At 41.8% G+C, this 21,016-nt stretch overlaps 2 protein-coding genes across 7 annotated transcripts in view; one reads left to right on the top strand and one right to left on the bottom strand.

Annotated features, from left to right (window-relative positions):
* Nucleotides 1–5,658, top strand: part of sgce (sarcoglycan, epsilon) — a 13,514-nt gene extending 7,856 nt beyond the window's left edge. For 3 of the 6 annotated variants that reach the window (XM_005728735.2, XM_005728738.2, XM_005728734.2), the window contains 8 exons: nucleotides 606–804; nucleotides 1,304–1,466; nucleotides 1,572–1,786; nucleotides 2,257–2,283; nucleotides 2,714–2,902; nucleotides 3,235–3,278; nucleotides 3,796–3,833; nucleotides 4,652–5,658. In XM_005728735.2, coding sequence (XP_005728792.1) covers nucleotides 606–804; nucleotides 1,304–1,466; nucleotides 1,572–1,786; nucleotides 2,257–2,283; nucleotides 2,714–2,902; nucleotides 3,235–3,278; nucleotides 3,796–3,833; nucleotides 4,652–4,702 — 926 coding nt within the window. In that variant the 3' untranslated portion in view covers nucleotides 4,703–5,658. The other 3 variants (XM_005728736.2, XM_005728737.2, XM_013909749.1) reach the window with 3 other exon arrangements.
* A 164-nt stretch (nucleotides 5,659–5,822) lies between these two features.
* On the bottom strand, nucleotides 5,823–16,301 carry casd1 (CAS1 domain containing 1). Its single transcript, XM_005728731.2, has 18 exons — nucleotides 16,032–16,301; nucleotides 14,851–14,947; nucleotides 14,485–14,605; nucleotides 13,703–13,747; nucleotides 13,524–13,586; nucleotides 13,397–13,441; nucleotides 13,175–13,298; nucleotides 12,572–12,786; nucleotides 12,052–12,471; nucleotides 11,850–11,939; nucleotides 11,634–11,753; nucleotides 10,770–10,926; nucleotides 10,555–10,634; nucleotides 10,230–10,331; nucleotides 9,902–10,042; nucleotides 9,484–9,561; nucleotides 8,258–8,350; nucleotides 5,823–8,135 (listed from the first exon to the last, which is right to left on the bottom strand). Exons 1-18 carry the CDS (start codon nucleotides 16,273–16,275, stop codon nucleotides 7,866–7,868), a joined length of 2,505 nt encoding a protein of 834 aa, XP_005728788.1. The 5' UTR covers nucleotides 16,276–16,301; the 3' UTR covers nucleotides 5,823–7,865.
* Between the last annotated feature and the right edge of the window lie 4,715 nt (nucleotides 16,302–21,016).

Genomic DNA, 21,016 nt, shown 5'->3' with positions numbered 1-21,016 from the left:
ACCTTAAACACTTAACGCTGTAAGCTAATGATAGTTATATAAGAGCAGATGCATGCTGGTACGTCCAATGGATGCATGATCTGATTAGTCGATTAATCGCAAAAATAATCGGTGACTAGTTGACTATCAAAATAATCGTTTGTGGCAGCCCTAATAAGATCATAATGTCTTGAAAGGATACTTGAAGGACTGTATAGTTCTAGTGAAGTGTCCACTTCAGTCAGTCATGGTGAAAACCCCACACAATCCTACCTCAGTTTGAGTTTTCATTGTATTGCTGTGGAGAGCATCTCTGCACCTGCGCTTCTGTAGATTTGCTCACTGCCATATTGACCCATCACAGTACAGGCAGTACAGTATGAACTGAGTCAGGGGGAACGCTCAGCAGCTGTTCAAACTGCTAATGTAACATCACTCTCCCTGTGCTGTGATGTCATCTGCCATCTGGGCCCCGAAGGAAGCAGAGTCATAACAAGGCAGCGCAGGCAAAGCAGTGTCCGGTGGACAGACTGGTAAAAATCAGTGTCAGCTACTGTTACCTCAGCCTGCTGCCTTTAACCTCTTTAAGTCTTTCTCTCTGACTGTGTCTTTGTCTCTATGCACAGAGTTCCCCCTGCCTTACCAAGCAGAGTTCTACATCAAAAATATGAATGTGGAGGAGATGCTGGCCAGTGAGGTGCTGGGAGACTTCCTGGGAGCGGTGAAGAACGTTTGGCAGCCCGAGCGGCTGAATGCCATCAACATTACATCGGCACTGGACCGCGGTGGCCGGGTGCCGCTACCTATTAACAACTTAAAAGAAGGGTGAGGATCTGGACGTGGGTCTCATCTGAGCAGAAACAGAAAACATTTGTGATTTTTTTTTTTTTTTAAGTAATCCCCTACTTACATATTTTCCTTTACAAGGATTCAAGGATAAGATTTAGCTCTACTCGGTTCAGCTCGTCTGTGCCAAATCTCTCCATGAGTGACCTCTTCACCTCTCTAAATCAAACAAATCAACAGTATTTTCAGCCCACTCACATTATGTTAACATTAATTTAATTGGGGCTTTGGGGATCCTCAGTTTTCTGTAAATTAGATGAAAGCACGTAGCCGTCTACACCGATATGCTGTCAGTTCCTTTAACTCAGATGGGAATAGCCAACATGAGCTGCCATAAGTTGTTCATCAAAGATTTACGCTGGAACTTGAAAGCTAGCTCTAGCAGAGCACTCAGCAGGAGAGAACACTTGATTATTACAAACCTCAGCATAAACTTGTAAAATTAGACTCCATCTTCTTCTTCTCTTCTCTCCTCTAGCGTCTATGTGATGGTCGGTGCTGATGTTCCCTTCTCGTCGTGCCTGCGGGAGGTGGAAAGCCCACATAACCAGCTGCGCTGCAGTCAGGAGATGGAGCCCGTCATCAGCTGTGACAAGAAGTTCCGAGCTCAGTTTCAAATCGACTGGTGTAAGATTTCTCTGGTGAGGATGCGTTCCAACAAATTCACTAAAAATGCATTAAAATGCACTAAAAGTATGCAACCTCTAATTGATCTTTATGTCTTTGTTTTTTTTTTTTCTTTTAAGGTTGACATCAACAAAGTAGTCCCAGTTTACGTTACACGTCCCGAACCCGGAACAGGGATCCTGCCCGAATTCGGGGAGTACAAACCCCCGTCTGAGTCTCTGAAAAGCCGGGACTACTTTTCCGACTTCCTCGTCACGTTGGCTGTTCCCTCCGCCGTGGCGCTAGTTCTCTTCTTCATCCTTGGCTACACTATGTGCTGCAGGCGGGAAGGGGTGTAAGTGTGCTCGGTCTTAACATTTCTATGCAAATTTTGCACCAAATACCCCAATAAGCAGCCAAAAGTGTACGAGAACCATATGAGAGACAGCAAAAATAAGCCTGAAAAGCTCAGTTAGCTGTAGGATAACTGAAAAAGAGTGGAAATCTGGACTTTAACTGCAGCTTGTCATTACCATGCAGTAGTTAAGTTCCTCATCACTGTTTGTCTCGGGTCTCTGTGACTCTTGTCATCTGCATCTTGATGTTTTGAAGCATAGCCACAACATGGATGATCAGTCATCCTCATCCATCGTTTACAGGCTGGGATAGACGTGTGCCTCCCCTCCCCTTTTTATTTTTTCCACTCAGTGTTCCACATCATGTCCACCTTGTCTTTATCCAACAATCCATTCATTCACTTGTGTGCAGATGTTGCTTTACCTATTAATATTAGTATTTAATTCATCCATTTTGTTTTGTTTCTAGGGAAAAAAGAAACATGCAAACACCAGAGTAAGTGTTTTACCTCTCCTGTGTTCTTCTTTTAAATTTTATTTCTGTTCCCTCTCCCTCTGTTTTTGGTTTGCAGTTTTGGTCATTTATGTTGTCATTCATGGCTGTTTCATGTCCATTCATACGCTCATACGTGCGTTGGCATTGGCATCCATTCATTCAGTGGGCTGCTGAAAAAAATGTAATGACCAGCTGTAGGATTATCAGAACTATGTACTCAGCATTACACCTAAAATTTAATTCAAACAAATGGAAAACAAACCCCCAAAAAAGAGAAAAAGAACAGCAGTAGGTGAGGTTGGATGTTATAGTTCTGTTTGTGCATGCACAAACTTGAGTGCACATCACTTAAGCTTTGATGAGACCAACCCCCTACCCATGACACAGAAACGTGCTGCAATATGAATTCACTGCTTCTCCCCTCCTCCAGCATCCAGCTGGTTCACCACAGCTCCATCCAGAAGTCCACCAAGGAACTGAGGAGCATGTCAAAGAACAGGGAAATCTCCTGGCCGCTCTCTACGCTGCCTGTCTTCAACCCAGTCAGCGGCGAGGTGGTTCCACCCATCCACCCCGACAACTACGAGACCACCAGCATGCCGCTGATGCAGACACAGGCGTGAGTTCAGGGATTTGGTGGGAAACATAAGACGGATGGATGACTAAGTACAGCCACACATACGCCCACACTCATTAGCAGATGCAGATATGAGGCTTATAGGTGTTAAATGGAAAAGTTGGAACAATGCCATGTTGTTTCAAGCACTTTCCAACTATGTGGTGTTTACAACTATAGCTACAGAAAGCAAGTCAGGCCTTTGGAAAGTACAACTAGAGCTTAAGAGCTTCAAGCTGTCCCATGATTTCTCCTAATGGGCTTGAAACTAACAAAAAAAACCCCAAACATTTTTATAACATGCTTTGGCATAATATTGTTGTTTATGATTTCAGGAATCTGCAAAACCAGATTACGATACCACAGCAGCGGCCATCAGGTGAGAATCTTAAGACAGCCGTCTTGTAATATGAAGCAGCTGAATGGTTAGAACTTTCAGGAACATATGTCATGAGTATATTTCCAGGAATTCTTTGAAATGACAGATGTTTAACAGCAGCTCATAGCATAGAGTCAGCATACCTGGATGTCTGCTATTGGTAACACACTCTCTCTTGCCGAATGTTCATCAGGACTTCAAGTGCAGTAAAGCATGCCTCTGAAGGTTTAAGCACCTTCACAGTAAAAATGACTTACAATTCACTTGCCTTTATATTACTTCTCACTAAATTCAGTTCTTGGACTATACTGGCATCAATAATGCGAATCCATATAAAACCACTTGGCTTCATAGTTTCTTATAACTTCAGTCTGTTCCTTCTGCATCACTGCACCGTTATCATCTGCTGCATGAGCCGACTAATGGTGACGCTGGCGTGTGAGCGCCCTCCTGTGAGCACGGGTATCAGCTGCATGATGCACTAACCGAATCCTCTCTCTGTTCACTGCTAACAAAGGAGATAACTATGTCATGTCAACATTTCGAAGGCTGGAGGTAGGTGCTGCCGGCTGTTCATGATTTAAAGCTGAGATAATTTGGGATCCAAGCAGAGAAGCTGCAGGAAAAACTGTAAATGTTCAGATTTTTCATCTTCTCCATATTTATTTCACCATGCTAAAAACGGTTGTGTTGCGAAATCCAGAAGACATTACTCTTGAGAGAGTGGTCTGAAGTAAAATTCTAATTTCCCCTCTGAAATTCTGGACCAATTGTCCAAAAATTAAGTGAGCATCATCTGTGAAAAGTTTGAACTGTATCCATAGGTGGCGCTGTAATAATAAGTTTAAACTTTTGCAGTTATCTCAAACAGAATATGGTCAGGAGTAAAATTCTAATTTCTCCTCTGAAATTCTTGGACCAATTATCTAAAAATTAAGTGAGCATCCTCTGTGGACTTTGTTAATCTCAAGTTGAGGTTATAAACTTCAAAACATGATCAGTCTACCGTGATGTGCAGTGTCTCATTGTAGTTAGGCATTTTTATTTTGCTAAATGTCAGATCATGCTTTAATAAGCTATTTAACACCTGCAACTAACGGAGCGTGATGCTTTTGCAGGCCTTTAAATTAGACAGAGCATAAAATTATTATGCTTGCAAGTCAGCTACTGTAGGAAGGGACCAGGCAGGGTACAAACTGTCAGTCCTAGTAGTCAATAGCATGCATCAGTTACCAGCGAACAATAAGCACTAACAAAGTGTGTGCAGTCTGCTTGGATCCCAAGCATTGCTGCTGACATCTGTATTTAGTGTTAGATTTCTGGAAGTTTTGTCACGTCTCTGTGGTTCAGCTGTTGCTTTCACTGTGTTCCAGGTAAATGGTATTCCTGAGGAGAGAAAGGTGGCTGAAGCTCTGAATTTATGACCAGAAGCACCAGTGTTGCAGCTGCCCCTCTTCCTTTGTCCTAAAATTTGTGCCAACCTGCATGTGTTAGCAGTGAAAATTTTATCGTCCACTTGCGCACTTGCACCTTGACTAGTGAGTGTGAAAAAGACCCGAAGAGCTTAGCCGATTATAAAGATAACTTAGACTATTTTGGAATATCCGTTTAAATGTTTAAAGTGTGATTAATATGTTTGTATGTCATACTGCTTTGCCCAGCGGACCTCTCGGGGCGTAAGGGTGTTTTATATTGAAATGCTTTCGTCGCCATGTGTTAGAACATTTGTTCAATGTGTCACATGATAATAAACTCTTTCAAAATAACTTTCTGTCCCAGTGGAAAACAAAAAAACAAAACAAAACAAAAAAAAAAACACCCCCTTCCCACTCCATCCACTAAAAGAAGCCAAAACAGCACATTTTTATGAAGATATTCTTAATGTACAACAGAATAAAGGCATTTATAAATAATATGGATACATTTCACATTTTTTTAAGACATCACAATTTTTTTAATACATGTAATATATTTCAAAAGAGGCCCTACACGGGGTATAAATAGTTGTTGCTTTTACATAACCAAAGAGATCAATTAAGGCCCGATACATTAACCAAATTTACTGTATCGCGGTTGTTCACTAATAGATGAGAAAAACCCCCAAACCATCATACAGATCAGTAAACTTAACACACCAAAGAGAATGGAAACTTCTATATGCCATTCTCATCTGTACAGTGAGGTGCTGAGTGGTTAAAAATTAAACATTTACTTGGCTCCCAGTTTGAGAACAGAACCCAAACAACCAGAAAGAAAGATGAAAGCTGCGCATTTTGCGCAAATTGTTCCGCTGTGAACCCACATTACATAAATGAATAGAGGATGACTTAATGCTTTCTACCTGATGGCAGCTGAAATAAAAAAAATCATTTGCAATACATCTTACGTTATATTGTCATAAATCTGCAAACATTTGATTGAGCAAAAAAAGAAAAAAAAAAAGAAGAAAAGTGCATTGAGTAAGTGCACTGGTACTGTGCTAAACTCAACGTTAAACGCTGAATATTACCTCAACAAGTAAATAAAAAAAAAACAATTTAAAAAAAAAGGGGGGGGGGGAGCAGATCTTAAAATAAAAATCATCTCCCCCTCACATGTTTGCCAGGACAAAAGGGGACAGACACCGCCTGATGAAATGTACGACATTTTTCCTTAACAGTAATGTCAGCTCACTCAGTGCATTACCTAGTGGTTTCTAAATGATGTGGTTGTGGCCCCCCATACAAAGTGCCTAAAACATGGAAGTTTATGATCACAGCTGCATCACAGATGTAAGTCTTCATCTGAAGATGTACTGTAGGTATAAGCCACTGGGAAAACCCCCAAAACAAAACACCACACAGTCTGTTTAAAAGGCATCACTAAGACATCACTTCAGTCACTCATTCACTGACTACAAAGTTCAGTGGCTGTGGCAGCTCAAGGAAAACAGATTGGTAACAATTTAATGGAAATAAAAAAAATAAAGTGTCTTAGTGAGGCGTTGGGTAAACATCATAATTTCTATCATCTTGTACTTTGAAGGATGTGGAGCAAATTCCAAGATCAGTAGGAAAGGAAAAAAAAATAAAAATCTAAAATCTCTCAGGCTATGCAAGTTAGGTTGAGCTCAGGTGACTATAAAGGGGGGGGGGTCATATTGCTTGTGGGAGAAACCACTCCCATAGGGACAAATTTTATCATTGGTTTAAAAGGCAGTCATTCAAAACAAGTTGATTTACAGCGCCCCCTGCAGCCTTTGAGAGCCACCACAGCCCCTTTCTGCACACGTCAAAGGTTTTCCTTTAATTTGTCACCCAGCAGTTTGCTTAGAACAGCATGTGAAACTTGGTACACTTTCTGCCAGAGGTATGAGGCATGTTTCAATGGACATTAAAAAAAACAATAACAGACCAAAATTACTGCGGAAGCAACGCTGTATAAAATAAATCTGTCACTACTGTACAAATATACACCGACTAGGAAGTAAGCTACAGATGAGACAAGACGGCTAAAAGGATCAACCTCACCATCAGGTAATTGTCTATGAGGGTCTGGGATGGGTACAAAATTGTCTATAGAACACTTCCGTCACAAACAGCAGTCGCAGAGTATAAAATAAAACAAAGCCAGCCCCCACCTGCCCCACCCTCCCTCCAAAAAACCGTATAAAATATAAACTTAATTTAAATCATTAAATACTGTACATGTCACATAGAATTTCAGCGCTACAGCAGGTGACCACAGCCTTTCAGCAAAATCACGCACAAAAAAAGAAAAAAATAAAACACAGCAAAAACACGTCGAAGGATATTCCAACATATTAACCATTGCACTCCAAGTTTTCTGACTCTAGTCACTCTTTGATCATCCGAGCCAGTCGTTGGTCCATATATCTCATATTTAGATATCTGACGCAGTTTGAAGTCACCAGGAATACTGTACAACGTAATGTTGACGATAAAAATGCAGCACAATTTAACGCATTTGTTGTAAAAGAGTAGATATCTGAATATGCAGGTTATGGATCCACCTGAGTGAAATCCCTCCTTCAGCTGCTACTGCACAACATGGACGGAGTGTGTGCCAGGTGATCCCTCCCAAAGCGATTTACAGGAAGTTCTGCATGTAACAAAAACTTATTATCAGCGTTTGGCTAAACAGACGCGACGCTGCCAAATGCAGCAGGCATGAGTCTTAAAATGAGGACGTCGTGCTTTGTTTTTTTAGATTCTGCATTTCCAAAATCCTGAAACCAGATATTGTAAACATTTCATTGGTTTTTTTTGTGTGTTGTTGTTTTTTGTTTTTTTTTTAACTCCTTTCCCACAATTTTGACTTTGCTGTTAAAGGAGTGACTCCTTCTCTGTTGGGCATTTGTCTTTTCTTCAGTGTGCGACTTTCACAGCAGTCAGAAAAGTACGGACTCTGCTCAAATGTGGCCAGCGGACAGACTTTGTTCTCCCAAGGGTCACCGCTGCCAACATCGTCTCACCAGTAGCTAAAACACAAGGCTGCCTCCTGACTTCCATCTGTACCTCACTTCAATCTCAGCAGGGTCTTAGTGGGTCTCCCGCCCCTCCCCCAGATCCCCTCAGGAGATGTCCATCAGGCGCCAGGTGTGGGCTGGCCAGCCCTGGACACCAGCAGTATAACGAGACTGAGAATCCCCATGGCCCCCAGTCTCTTCAGCAGAGCCATGCTGTCTTTGGGGATGACCACCTGGGCCAGGTCGTTGGTGATGAGGGAAATCTCATGAGCCACACAAACAAAGATGAAGGTGCTAACGAAAATGTTGAGGGAGGGGTTTCCTGGGATGAGGACCAAAATCCCCTTGGTGTCAGCTGCAAGCCATATGTGGTACTGGCAAATGAAAAGCTGTGGGACACAAAAAGCATGGTTTTAAAAAACACCTCTCATAAGACTCTAGTCTTTTGTGATTGGAGATTTATTTAAGGGTTATATTGCTAACTGTGACTCTAAAGCAAGGAGAACCTTACCTCTAAGGAGATCTTTCCAAACCATGCAAAGAATGAGCTATATATAGAACGGGCATAGCCAGGAATGTTCCTGATGAGAATGAAGGCCAAAATCTGCCCACAAAACAGATCACAGACATTTTTAGGAATCCAAGTGTGACGTTACAACAGGTAAATCATGCTTATCACTAAAGAAGTAGCAGGTCAAGCTTGTTGAAGAACTGTAAACACTAAAGTGGTGTAAACAGACGAATGGTTAAATATAGTAATGGTGGCAATATATGTAGAAAACATCTTTTCCAGTGTGAATTGACTGTAGATAACATGGTGAGCTATTAGGCTTGGTCTCACAATCATATCAGACTGTCATGAAATCATGTTAAGTAGTAAATTTAACTTCATGGCTCAGATGACATGGGCCAAAACTACGAAGAAAGCTCATCATATCCAGGTTATCTGGATTCACTTTGCCTTACACTGGGAGGCATGATAAGCAGTCAGACACAAAGCTAGATCGTCAGTTAATCCAGGATTGAATCTTTAAAAGACACCTTTAGCTTTTATTCTCTCAGCTGCAACATCAGTGATGTTTGAGAGCAAGTAAAGAATAAAAGTAAAAGAATGAATTTAAAATTAGACAACAGAAAAAAATAATAATAAAGTTGCCTCTAATAATTTATATTTCTTACTGATCAGAGAAAGGCAAAGACATTAGACACTATTAGAAAACTTTAGACCTTTCTACTGATGGTGCACAGGAATGGTGATGCTTTTTTCCAGAGAACTGATTGGTCAGCAGACAGCGATTTCACACCTGATGATCTCTAATCTTGTTTGCGGTGCAGGTTCCCGAGGCAATATACCCTGAAGTTACATGCATGAAACATCACAGTGCAGGCCTCTGATGTCAGGGTTGTTTCCAAACATGTGAATTAGCCAATCGACACAGAACAGTGGGCGAAAGCGCAGATGTCCCAAACAGTTCAGACATTAAACAGTCTTTAACCTTCCAGCTTTTTAGCACAAACTCTGTATATTGTTCATCTGAGCCAATGTGAGAATGAGGCATTTAAGGCCTCAGCGTTATCCGTCCTGCCTCCAGGTGCCACCTCTTAACCCAAAATCAAATGCAGGATTTCCAGCAGTAACAACTAATCGTACTCAGAGAAACTTTCAGACTTGATCGCACCAACACTTCATGTGTGAAAAGCCAAAGAAACAAAGATAAGGACAGATAAAAACTGTACCTGGACCACAGAGATATAGGGATGCATCTCGTTGCACTCCGTTTTGGTTTTGCAGCTGCTTGCCCATATTGAGTAAGTCTAGAATGACGTGGAGAAGATTTTAAGTGCCACGTTTTACCAAACAGCCAGTAAGTTTTAGTAACACACACGTTACCAAGCTGATACTGTAATCTCCAGTTAGTACAACAAGAACTTTCCAAGGCTTTGTCACATAAGTAAACATGGCTCCTTTTTAAGCATTCCCTTTTGCACATTGTGTTTATTACTTAAATATACAAAGAAGTCTAAATTTAAAAAAATAAATATTTAGCATTAGATTAGAAGAATTATGTAACAGATGATAACTGATCTAAATTAAGAACTAATGCTCAGCACGGGTATTTTGGTAAGACCCAAAATATGTGAAATGCAAACTTACTATGAAGGAGACAACAGAGAGGAAGAGGAGAAAGTTGGAAATCTTGGCAGAGAAGAGAGTCTCTCCTTTTCCCTCTGACAGCACCTGACGCTTCTGCAGCACCAGATAGATGAAGGCAAATAACATGCCATGTATCACCGCCTGCAGAGGAGTGCCAACACATTAAAAGATTACAGCAAAGGCCAGAAAATTTTGTTATCACTTGGGTAACAAATATTATATAAAAAAATTAAAAATAAAAAAAATTAAGGGGGGGGGGGGGTTCTGTCATGTGAAACACGAGTGGACAAAAGCCTGGCTGCACCTTGAGGAAACACATTTGACTTACAAATCGGTCCAGCTTCCATCTGAACCACCACTCGTGGATGCTGCCATTCAGCTCGAAGAGCTTAGAGATGGGCCACACAGAGAAGACGCGCTCAAAAACGCCCTGGAGTCATAATGCAAAACACAGAAATTACATAAAACAAGTAGCATTTTAAAAATGGAGTAAACATCTGATTTAAAAAATAAAATAAATCATAGCACAGCTTTGTGGTCCATATGGTGCTGCGTGAACAACTTAGGACATGTGACCATTTACATCTCTTAAACTTAAATATGCAATTAAAAGAAAGTAGAGTTACACTTAAGAACGCTTTCAGCTGACCCACCTGTGAAAAGGCAAAAAAGCAGATGAACATCAGGAGGCCCAGTAACTTTGCCAAGACCCCAAAATGCCACACGCCACTACCTGTCCAACAAGGAAGACATATGAAACGCAACCCTGCTGCTTGCACTTATGACATGAATTAATCAACTGTGTTTATTCACACAGTGCAGGACACGACTGAGCGGAGAATATAAAGGTCAGTAATTTGACACCTACTGTTAGCCGTCTTCTGAAGGATCTGAGGCCACATAGCCATTGTGGTGTAGATGACAACAAACCAGAATGTGACCAAGGGAACAAAGTAATAGAACTGGTACGGTCGGTCCATTACCACACACAGCACCAACACCAGGAAGTTCAGACGGAAAAGCACCTGTGAATGAATATGACACAAACACCTAAGCAGATACCTAAAAATCACACTATTTATCTGAACCCAAATTATTCTGTAATAACAATCATAATGTTATTGTCACAGCTGCCATTTTTAAAAATCACTCAGTCACCCAATCCCTAGTTTTGACCACTGGATTTTGTTCACAGAGCGGAAACGCCAACACTTCAACTTAAGTTTTATTTTGGTGACGAGATCTAAAGTCACAGGGAGCCAGTGTGGAGTGGAGGACAAGGACTGTTTTTGTGTAGGTGAGTGTTCAATGCGTGGCGTGTCAGGCAGATTATGAGTGATGAATGTTCTCCTGCAGGATACCACAGTCTGAATCTAGAGGAAAAGGTCATGGTGCGTGTTGTTGTCCTTATGCACCGCCTTTGGTCTTGAACATTGAGGTTTCTTTCACTGTCGTTTGGTCTTTGGGTGACCAAAGTACCAATAATGATCCTCTACTTGAAAGTTTGAGAGCTGATGTAAGTTTGTGCAAGTCTGAGACATCAAAGATGTCACATGCATGTAATCAGAGCGGAGGTGATCCCCCCAAAAAAATAGCAGCGCACTGGAAATTGTTTTTCTTTTTATGGACAGAACTTCTCTATTACACCTCATGTGCATGATTGTCTGCTATGACTGAGAAACAAATGTCAATAAGAATATAAAGTTAAAGTATAACTGAAAGCACTCCTAACCTGGCACACTCTGTAAAGTCCAAAGTCTCCTTTGAGCCAAAAAAACGAAAAGTGTCCATAGCCAGTTTGAAATAGGTACGCTGCCACCAACACCCGCACATGCATGTACACTGGGATGAACTGAAAGACAGAAAAATAACCATCAGGCTCTTCAGACATCAGCATACACAGCAGGAGACTCACAAACTGATTTTTGTAGACATAATTGGGACTCACAGCGCTCGCTCCAGATATGTGATAGATGAGGATGACGAGCTGCATCCAGCCTTTCCACTCGTCTGTTTGTTCTCGGTTGAGTAATTTTGCCTGCGTGGAAGCAAAGAAAAAAAAATAAAAAAAAATAGTGAGATTATTTAGAGACTGTTATACTGTGCTGTTTGACGCAAAAACAAAACTTTACTGAGAAGCACCGTCTCACCTCCTTGCTGTTGTCACTGTAAAACACTCCCAGTACAAATATGTAGATGAGAGGGATGAAGAACGTGGAGTGCGTGTAAAACTTCTGCTCTTTCATGAACACATCTGCCCTGTCACAAAGGTAAAAATAGCCCATGATGACGCCCATCCTGCAGAGAGCCTGAAAAGGTGCTTTTGGGCCGGGGGGAACAGCTGCAGTGGCTGGCTTCTTCTCCTCTAGGCTCTCCACATCAGGGGGCACGTGTCGGCGGTGGCGATTGTTGCCAAGGATGTGGAAGACCATGATGACCACGGCTGAGCCAAGGAAGAAAAGAGCCGACAGTTTCTGGAGCAAGTTAGGGGCTCGTAACGTCTGACAGCATGAACCGTCGATGGGCCTCAGTATTTTGTTGCACACAGAGTTCATGAGGATCATGGCTCCCTGCCAGGATGGTTAAAAGGAGAGGTGAAGGGGAAGTGGGTACTAATCAAGGATACTGATAAAATAACCGCACTAAAGCTGCACTCATTAATTAACTTACCACACTCCTGGTGCTCTCAGGCAGGTGCAAACCATCATCTGACTTGATGATGGTTTCCAGCGCGGCCTGACGGGAAGCAGCCACCAGTCTGACCCGAGATCTGCCATTACGCTTGCTGCTGTTGAGCACATCCACTGCTGCTTCATTGTACAGCTCCAGCTGCTGGTTGGTGATCATTTTCCTGTTCTCACTTAACACCTCTTCATTTACTGGATCTGCAGAAGGAGTTTAATCAAGAGGGTCCATGTATGGAAACATGAAGTGAACAACCATTGTGCAATGTGGGAAATGACTATTGAGTGTGAAATGCTAAGTAGGAGGTTCAGAGATGTCAGTGTGGCACCTTATTTATTTATTTTGCCTTTTTGTTGTTTGCAGTAAATTCTATCAATCAAAAAGTTAAAAATGGAAAATGTTTAACAAACAGATGTGAAGTACAGCTGCAAATTTATTAGGCGTGTGTGCGGATTGGAAACTATTAATTCCTCTGTATGTTAACACCAAATGAGTCTTAATATTTTCCAGTCATGCCTCATACTTTAGAAGCCCGTCTATGATCATAGAAAGATCTTGTATTGTGTGAGTGGCTGAAGCTGAGCACACCTTGCAGCACCCAGTAGACCTCCCCATGCTCAGCCAGCTTCTCCAGCTGCCCCACGATTGCAGTCAAGTTGACTTTGTACTGCTGGAGGGCCTCACTGCTGCCACCGTGCAACTTGATGGACCACTGTGTAAATGGATAAACAGTCAGGACTGACATAACTATCGGCAGCCACCACGTCACACTTGTCTCATATAAAACATGCAGGCATTTACGCAGGTTACCGTGGCAGCTCCGAGGACGAGAACATCTGGCTTTGCTGAACCTTCCTGCAAAGCAAAAGAGACGCCGCACTTAAGTTTACGAGCGGCACTTGATTCGCAATTTCCCCCACTTGTTACCGTTACTCACACGTGTCCATGATATCAAGCGTTCCTTCATTGAATTATTTGCCTCGGGGTACCACAGAAAGTCCTAAACACAAAGATGAAGTTTGAAAAGAAATCTTGTGGCAGAGTGTTTAGAAGAAAAAAAAACATAAACCGAGAACATGTTAAAACCAGGAATATAAATATAAATAAATAGCTCACCACTTTAATAGAGTAGCTCTTGTCTTCAAAGGAAATGTCCTCATGCTTCAGATGTTAGGAAGTGGACAGAGAGGAAGTGTGACATACAGTCAGTGATGCTTTGTCCCAGCTTGAGACCAAAACAGTTAGTACTGTATAGTTATAGGGTTATCCCATAGCTTCATTTATCTTGTTGAGTTTCTGTGCAAGCCGCTCGACTTTAACCTTTTTAAACATCGCATTTCCACAATGCCATCTATATCAAGCTTTAAAGTACTTCCATCTTTTCATAAAAACGACTATTTATTTGACAAGTCAGCAGGGTGATTTTTTCTAACATAAAATCGATAGTCTGAAGTTAAATTATCAGACTTGAGAGAAGTACGGAGGAGCAAAGTAACTATTGCTTTTAAAAGCCACAATTAAGCCACATAAATATGAATGACTAGTCAAACTGCATTTTTTTTTTAAAGTCCTGATGGTCTGGTTATTTATTAGAGCTGACGGAAGACACACAGCCTTCAAAGCAGCCACGATAGGTACGCATGAATCTTAGTCTGCTCTTCTAATTAGATTTAGGTTGCAGCCTTGATCAGTCAGAATTTAGAGCCATCTGTGATGGAAGAGAGACTTCCATTTTGAGGTTGAAATATTTTTAGTCAGTTTATAAACTTCCCTGGAAGCAATGGGCAGAGTGAGTTAAAGCATATCTTTGTGCCTCATATCTGTAGATCTGTTTGGCTTGTACCATCACCATTGTGAGAAAAACCCTGGGCTTGAACAGTGCAGTTTCTCATTATTACCTTAATCCCCTCTTCTTTTCGTTCAGGGTTGATAATTTTGATGAAGGAGTAAAACAGCTGCCTGATTCGCGAATCGCCAACAAAGGCTACCCGCTTTTCAGAGAGGCAGGTTTTGGCTTCACTGTAAAACATAAAAGGTTGGTGAGGGCCAAGCACAGATAAAAAAAACAAACAAACATTTATTTACTGAAGTGAATAATGTTTTTGTCCTTTATTTGTCAATGAGTGATCTTTTATCCCAAAGTCCTTAGTTGAAATTACCCACAAACCCTTAGTGACTGACAAAAACTCACAACATCACTGCCACACATTTAAATCTTTATCCCAAACATACAGTGTAATAACTTCAGAGGTGGTGTGACTCACATGCTTTTGTATTTGTGCATCATGCAGCCATAAGGCTGCCATACATCCTCCCCCAAGTAACGTCCTCTGGACAGCAGCCATTCACACGAGTCCCCTCCTGGAGGCAAGACACAGAGAACTTTCTGGTGAGGCGAAACAAACAAGATCTCGCTTTCACTCACAGTTTCGCTCCGACTATGACAGAAACCTGCTGCCTCAATAGTGCCCTGGCTTTTCATTCTGTGCTGTCAAAAGGACCATACAATACACGGCTCTGGCAGGGGCCACAGTGCAAAATGAAGCCATCAGCGATCTAGCTCGAGCATAAATCTCTCCAGCTATTCATTTGTTCGCAAAATGAATGGAGCCATCTGCAGCTGAATCAATCCACAGAAACAGGCGAACATGAAAGGTGGGCAGACCAGCATGCAACATCATTCTCAGCCAAAGCAGCTGCTCACAGCACACTCTGCTCCCTAACCTTTTCGTGGGTGACGTCCACACTGAGCAGCCTAGGTACGACGTACATGTAAATAAGCCTGCTTTATTTATTCATAGTCCAACTCTATGCTCTGAGGACGTGTCGCTGTTTGTCAACCAATTTATGAGCAAACCCTTTACTGATACATCCAGTGCACTATGCATATGCAAGTTACAGCCCTGGAACAAAGAAACGTGCAGCTACAATGTTATCACAAAGCAGCAAATCTAGAGTTTTTGAAGTTGTGAGCAGGGCGACAGGCACATTTGTGGCCAGTCTTACCGACAGTGCATTTATTCAGGAAGCTAGCTAAACACCATGTCGGGCGTATTTACATGACATTGGTCTCCAGGTGCAGATCAAATACACTTCCACGAACCTTTCCAGGGCTTTTCCAGCAGCAATAAAGCGTTTCTTGCAGCAGGAACGTCAGCAACATGTAAACACATCTATTGACAGTGTTAGCAGCTAACCAGCTGGATAACGTCGGGTCAAATTCACGCTTCCTTTGGAGACTTAGTGCGTGAAACCACCTATTTGCGGCACGCACGTTTTCAGGCGATAACTTTAACATCTAGAAAGCATCCCGTGACAAAAACACGGAGCCCAGTAGCTAAGAAAAGCGCTGGCATGCAAGCAGCTACCTAGCTACCAGTAGCAATGTCAAGTGTTTCCAGTGGCCGCATCCACATTAAGTTGATCAAATAAAAGCAGCACTCACCTTCGTAATACCGCGAAGCAGCGTGAAACACGAGGAGTAAAAGAACAGCAACCAGCGATATCAGTTTCGCGTTTTTTATGGTAAAATGTTGATTTATTTCGCGTTTGCCCAGGCTATAGGCCAGGACCGCCATCTTTGCTCCTCCATGACAACAGGCAGCTGTGCAGTCTCGCGGCGGCGGCGCTCCGCTCAGCTCACCATATGCCAGCTCCACTCCCCGGCACACCGCCTCCTTCTCCTCCATCACTGCTGCTTAATGAGTCAGGTGCGGTTCAAGGAGACCTTCCAGCGGGTCTAAATTTGTCAACAAAATTATTATAAATAATATTATGGTGAGGCAAATAGTTTCTTTCGGGTGTCTGTAAAAAAGAAGAAAAAAAAAGTTTTATGCTGGAATGATCACAATCAAAAGTAAAAGCAGGAATTTGGAGATGGTAACTTTTAGGAAAGCAAAGGCGCACTGTCATCAGGTCGATTGAAAACAGTGGTTTATTAGTTTGCGCTGTTGGAAGAAGGCGTGGCTTTGCAAAAGAATTTAATAATTAACCTGTAGTTTAGGGTGGAGGGGCGGGCTGTTAGGTGTTATGCACTACATGTAAGTAAACCGGCTTAACTGCATGTATCCATGATTGTGCAAGTGTGTCAAACCTGTTATACATTTATTTATACACACTTTTACACACAGTTGACTGTGTGGAAGAGTAAAAGAAGAAGTAGTAGTAATGGGTTCAAACAAAAACCAGACATCAAGTTTAGGTTTTTGTTTTTTTTTCCAAATTAGAGAGTATCAAAGTGGCTCTGTAGTGCAGATTTTTCTGTAGATCGATACCAAGTAACTACAGGGCCAGTATTGCTAGTACTAATACTCCTACAGGTACTTTTTAACCTATCAAGTAAATTCTAAACACATATTAATAATCACTAAATAACTGATTTGCACAGCATACCCAATATGCACAATATATGGTTTTATTTTCAAAAAAATAGCGACGTTACTACAATTCAGTGAGCTACATACTGAACTTAGAGATTAGAAACAAAGAAGAAGAAGAAACAACACGGAATCCACCTGCCATTTATGATTTCATTATCTTTAGCTGCTCATGAAAGCAGGATTTTTAATTGTAGCTGATAAAGATGAAGCCGGTTTATCTTGTACACATGGCTTCCTGTTAGCAGTGAATTTCAGTGCCACTCCATTCTCAAACATCTTATTTTTATTGTATGACTACAGGGTGGAGTGTTATGCTGTCATCATCAAGTTAAAAACAACTTTGATGAGGTGATAACAGGGTGTCTGAGCATCAGGGGGCAGCTCAGTAAAGTTTGGGTGACTCGTGATAGGGTTCTTAACAAGAGGTCTCTCTACTTAATAGAAAGGTTTCAAAGAATCTGAGAACATGGTAAATATTTCTAAATCTTACATCTGAGTCTCCTGAGCTTCTTGGGGTTTTTGGGGAAACTGAAGATCAGGTGTAAATGTATTCAGAGTATGTAGCCAGTTCAGGCAGAAAACCAGTCAATTTCAAAGGTGCGACATAATGGTGTGCCACTGTAGGCACACATGCTTATGAATATTGTTGAATTACCTTTACCTTACATTGATGAAAGCAGGAATTTAATCATATCTGATAAAAATGACACAAGTTTAATTTACAGTATACATGCAGCTTCAGGTTCACTTTGAATTTGTTCCACTGCACATTTCCTATCTCTGAATCTCATGGACAGAACAACAAAGGAGGCAAAACTGGCCCAACAACAGTTTTCTTTTCTTTCCACCCATCCATTCTCTTCCGCTTATCCTTATCAGAGTTGTGGGCCGTCCCAGACAGGTCGCCAATTTGATGCACAGCCATAGCTGGACTGGCCATCGGGCATACCGGGCATTTGCCCGGTGGGCCGATGGGTTTTTTTTTTTTTTCCGTAACGGTATAAACACTGAAAGGTGGTGGATTGGCCAGATGCTGGGAGATGTGTAAAAATAACTCAATTGTTTGGTGGTGGGTATTGCAGAGCTTCCACAGATTCAGTAACATTAGCAAGTGGTGGAGGCCAGCAGATGCAACACGCTGGCAGGTGGATGACGGAAAGGCGGGAGGAGCAGAGACCTGAGACGGTGAACTGAACTTCAGGTAAGAATGACCTGCAGTCCATCTGGGTCAGATATAAACCAAGTTTAGGTGGAGTTTATTTTCATTATGCTGACTTTTTACAGTCAGTTACAATAACTTGTACTGTGTACTAACTAGCATGACGGAGTTTCTATACAGCTGGGCGGGTGCTTTGATGTTACTGATGTTAAACTTGTTTTATCTTATTTTATTTATAAGGTTAGTTATTAGAGTTTCCAATCGTCCCGTAAAAAACGGAATCTTCTCGTATTCAGAGAAAATATTACACGTTTCGTTTTGAGGTAAAAAGGAACCCAGTTTGTCCCGGACTTCAGCTACAATGAAAAAGACACAAAGCTGGAGTTATTCTGTCTTTGCTGCACAGCTTCTTCTTCTTCTCTCATTCTCTCTCCCTCTCCTCTTTCTACTTCAATCCTGAAACTGATCAATGATCAGCTGATCGGCTTTTCTCTCTTGTTTGTTTATCGCCCACTTTGCGTCAGAAACATAAAACCGGCGGCTGTCGCGCTAAACAACAGCAGCACGTTTAAGCTTGATCAGCTGTTGTTAGAATTTATTTAATATTAATTAGTATCAGCTGATGTTTGCTGGAGCCACAGCTGTAAAAGCTGCTGGTCATGATGTCTGGATATCTGGTGAGAGGGAAACATGAAGATGAAACCAGGAGATGTCCTTACTGAATCATCAGAGCTGAGCAGATGATGGAGAAACAGGTTTACCTTTTAGGTGACATGAATGAGTTGAAGGGAAGTTATGAACTGTTTCTGAGAGACAAATAACACCAGGATCCTTTTCTAAGTAGCTGACAGCTGGTAACTGTGCAGGGGCGGGTCTAGCAAAGTGTTGCCAGGGGGCAGGTAGGGCATTAACAGGGAGAGGGGGGCACAAATAAAATACTTTTCTTTCTTATTCTCATTTAAAATGTCTCGCTTTAACAAATAATTATCTGAATCTTACAACAAACGTTTTCATCTGATGTAAAATGTATAGAAATCCATTATTGTACATAGTAATTTTTTTTAGGGTCCCATCATAATTTCTTCAGAAGTAGCTAAGTACTGTATATGATGCCAGTATTTTCCCACATTTTCTAGCTTCTGTACCAGTACTGGGTGTAAAATGCCATCAAAAAGTCAATTAGTTTTATTCTTTCTCACCTGTCTTTCTATCTCCTTTCACTTTTTAAAGGTTGCCATGTTAGAAAAAATATTTTGCCCTGCCATGCTGTTTATTGATGTGGCAAATGAATGGTTTATGAAAATATATCTAAATCTGTCATCAGTAATCAGTAATGGTCATGTCTCACCTCTAGTCTTCTCTGTCTTAATTTCAGGTTTTCACCATGTGTAGATAGTTCACGAGGTTAACTCGACCAAGCAGTCTACTTTCGGGTACTGTTTAGAATACCACAATAGGAGGATGGTGTAGGTTTAAGTTTAAGATACATATATACCAACAAGACAGTGTACATCACTGTGACAACAGCGATTGTTTTCATTCAAAGGATTTATGGTTTTCCCTATAATACCTGGTGAGCCGGTCTCTAGTCAAAATGCCCGGGCCGATTTTTTGTCCCAGTCCAGCCCTGTGCACAGCTAAGTTTTTGGGGTTTTTTTGTTTCTTTTTTCTTTGTTTGCTTTTTGTTGTTGTCTTTTTGCTCCAACGATTATCTACACGGCTCTGTGTGCAGCTCTGTTAAATGCCTGCCACAGCATTTCAGTCAGGTTGAAGTCTGGACTTTTGACCGGGCAGTTGCAACACAACATTTTTTTTTAAATTCTTTTTCAGCCATTCTGCTGTAGATTTGCTCCTGTGCTTTGGGGGTCACTGGCTTTTTGTATGTCCCACGTTTGGCCAGGCTTCAGATGTCAGACAGATGGCTTCATATTTGACTCTAGAATACTTTGGCATACAGAGGAATTCACAATCAACTTAATGCCTCCAAGTTGCCCAGACTGTCCTCAGCTGACTCACCCGTCTCTCTCTCCCTCTTTTTGCGATCTCAGTTGACATGAGTGTGGGGAATGTTGCGTGCTATGCTGCAGAGGCGGCGCATCGCTGGGATCTCTGCCCTACTAATCATGCACCGGGAAGACATACCTGATTCACCTGCTGTTGAGCTGATTGGGGCGTGACTTTAAGAGGGCGGTGTTTTTCCTCAGTTGACACCAGCATGCAGTAAACAAGCTCGGCTCCTGCAATACTCACATGCAATCTATTGCTGTTGCTCTACTTGTCTTCGTCTCCTCTGTCCTGACGCCTGTTGCTGACGCCTTCAACCCCCTGAGGGACCGGCTAAAAGAAAGACTCTTTTAATAAAACATCCTTTAGCCTTACATTGTGCTCTGCATTTGTGTCCAGGGGTCCACAACAAGCTTAATGCTGTGTCTGAAAAACAAGCCCAGATCATCACCCCTCCACCACCATGCTTAACAGCTGGTATGACTGGGCTGTTGGATTATGCATTATAACCATGATCTTGTATGTCCAAAGGAAATGGCTTCAGATGTCTGGTTTTGCAAACTTAATCCATTCTGTTGGTACCCTTCAAAGAAACCATGCTTGAATATCTCTGAGCATTGTGCAGCCTGCCCTTGGGGTGAATTTGCTGGGACTTCCGCTCCTGGGAAGATTTCAGCATTGTATTGTCACACAGCTAATCGGTCCAGACCTGCAAACCGCCTAAAGTTGTGCCTTTATAGAGGAGCTCACACTTGCTGATGATCATGTAACCAAGTGGTTTTGATTAGCAACACTTGACTGCTGCTACACTCTTAACTCCTTTGGAAGTAGGAAGGGTGTACTTAGTGTTTCACCACACTGAATAGATTCGTGTGAAAACTTTCTTCT

This window comes from Pundamilia nyererei, unplaced genomic scaffold (genome assembly GCF_000239375.1).
Source record: "Pundamilia nyererei isolate P.nyererei 1_Seehausen unplaced genomic scaffold, PunNye1.0 scaffold00030, whole genome shotgun sequence".
Taxonomy (NCBI): domain Eukaryota; kingdom Metazoa; phylum Chordata; class Actinopteri; order Cichliformes; family Cichlidae; genus Pundamilia; species Pundamilia nyererei.
The sequence above is the reverse complement of the archived record's forward strand: the minus strand, read 5'-3'. Positions and strand labels throughout refer to the sequence as shown.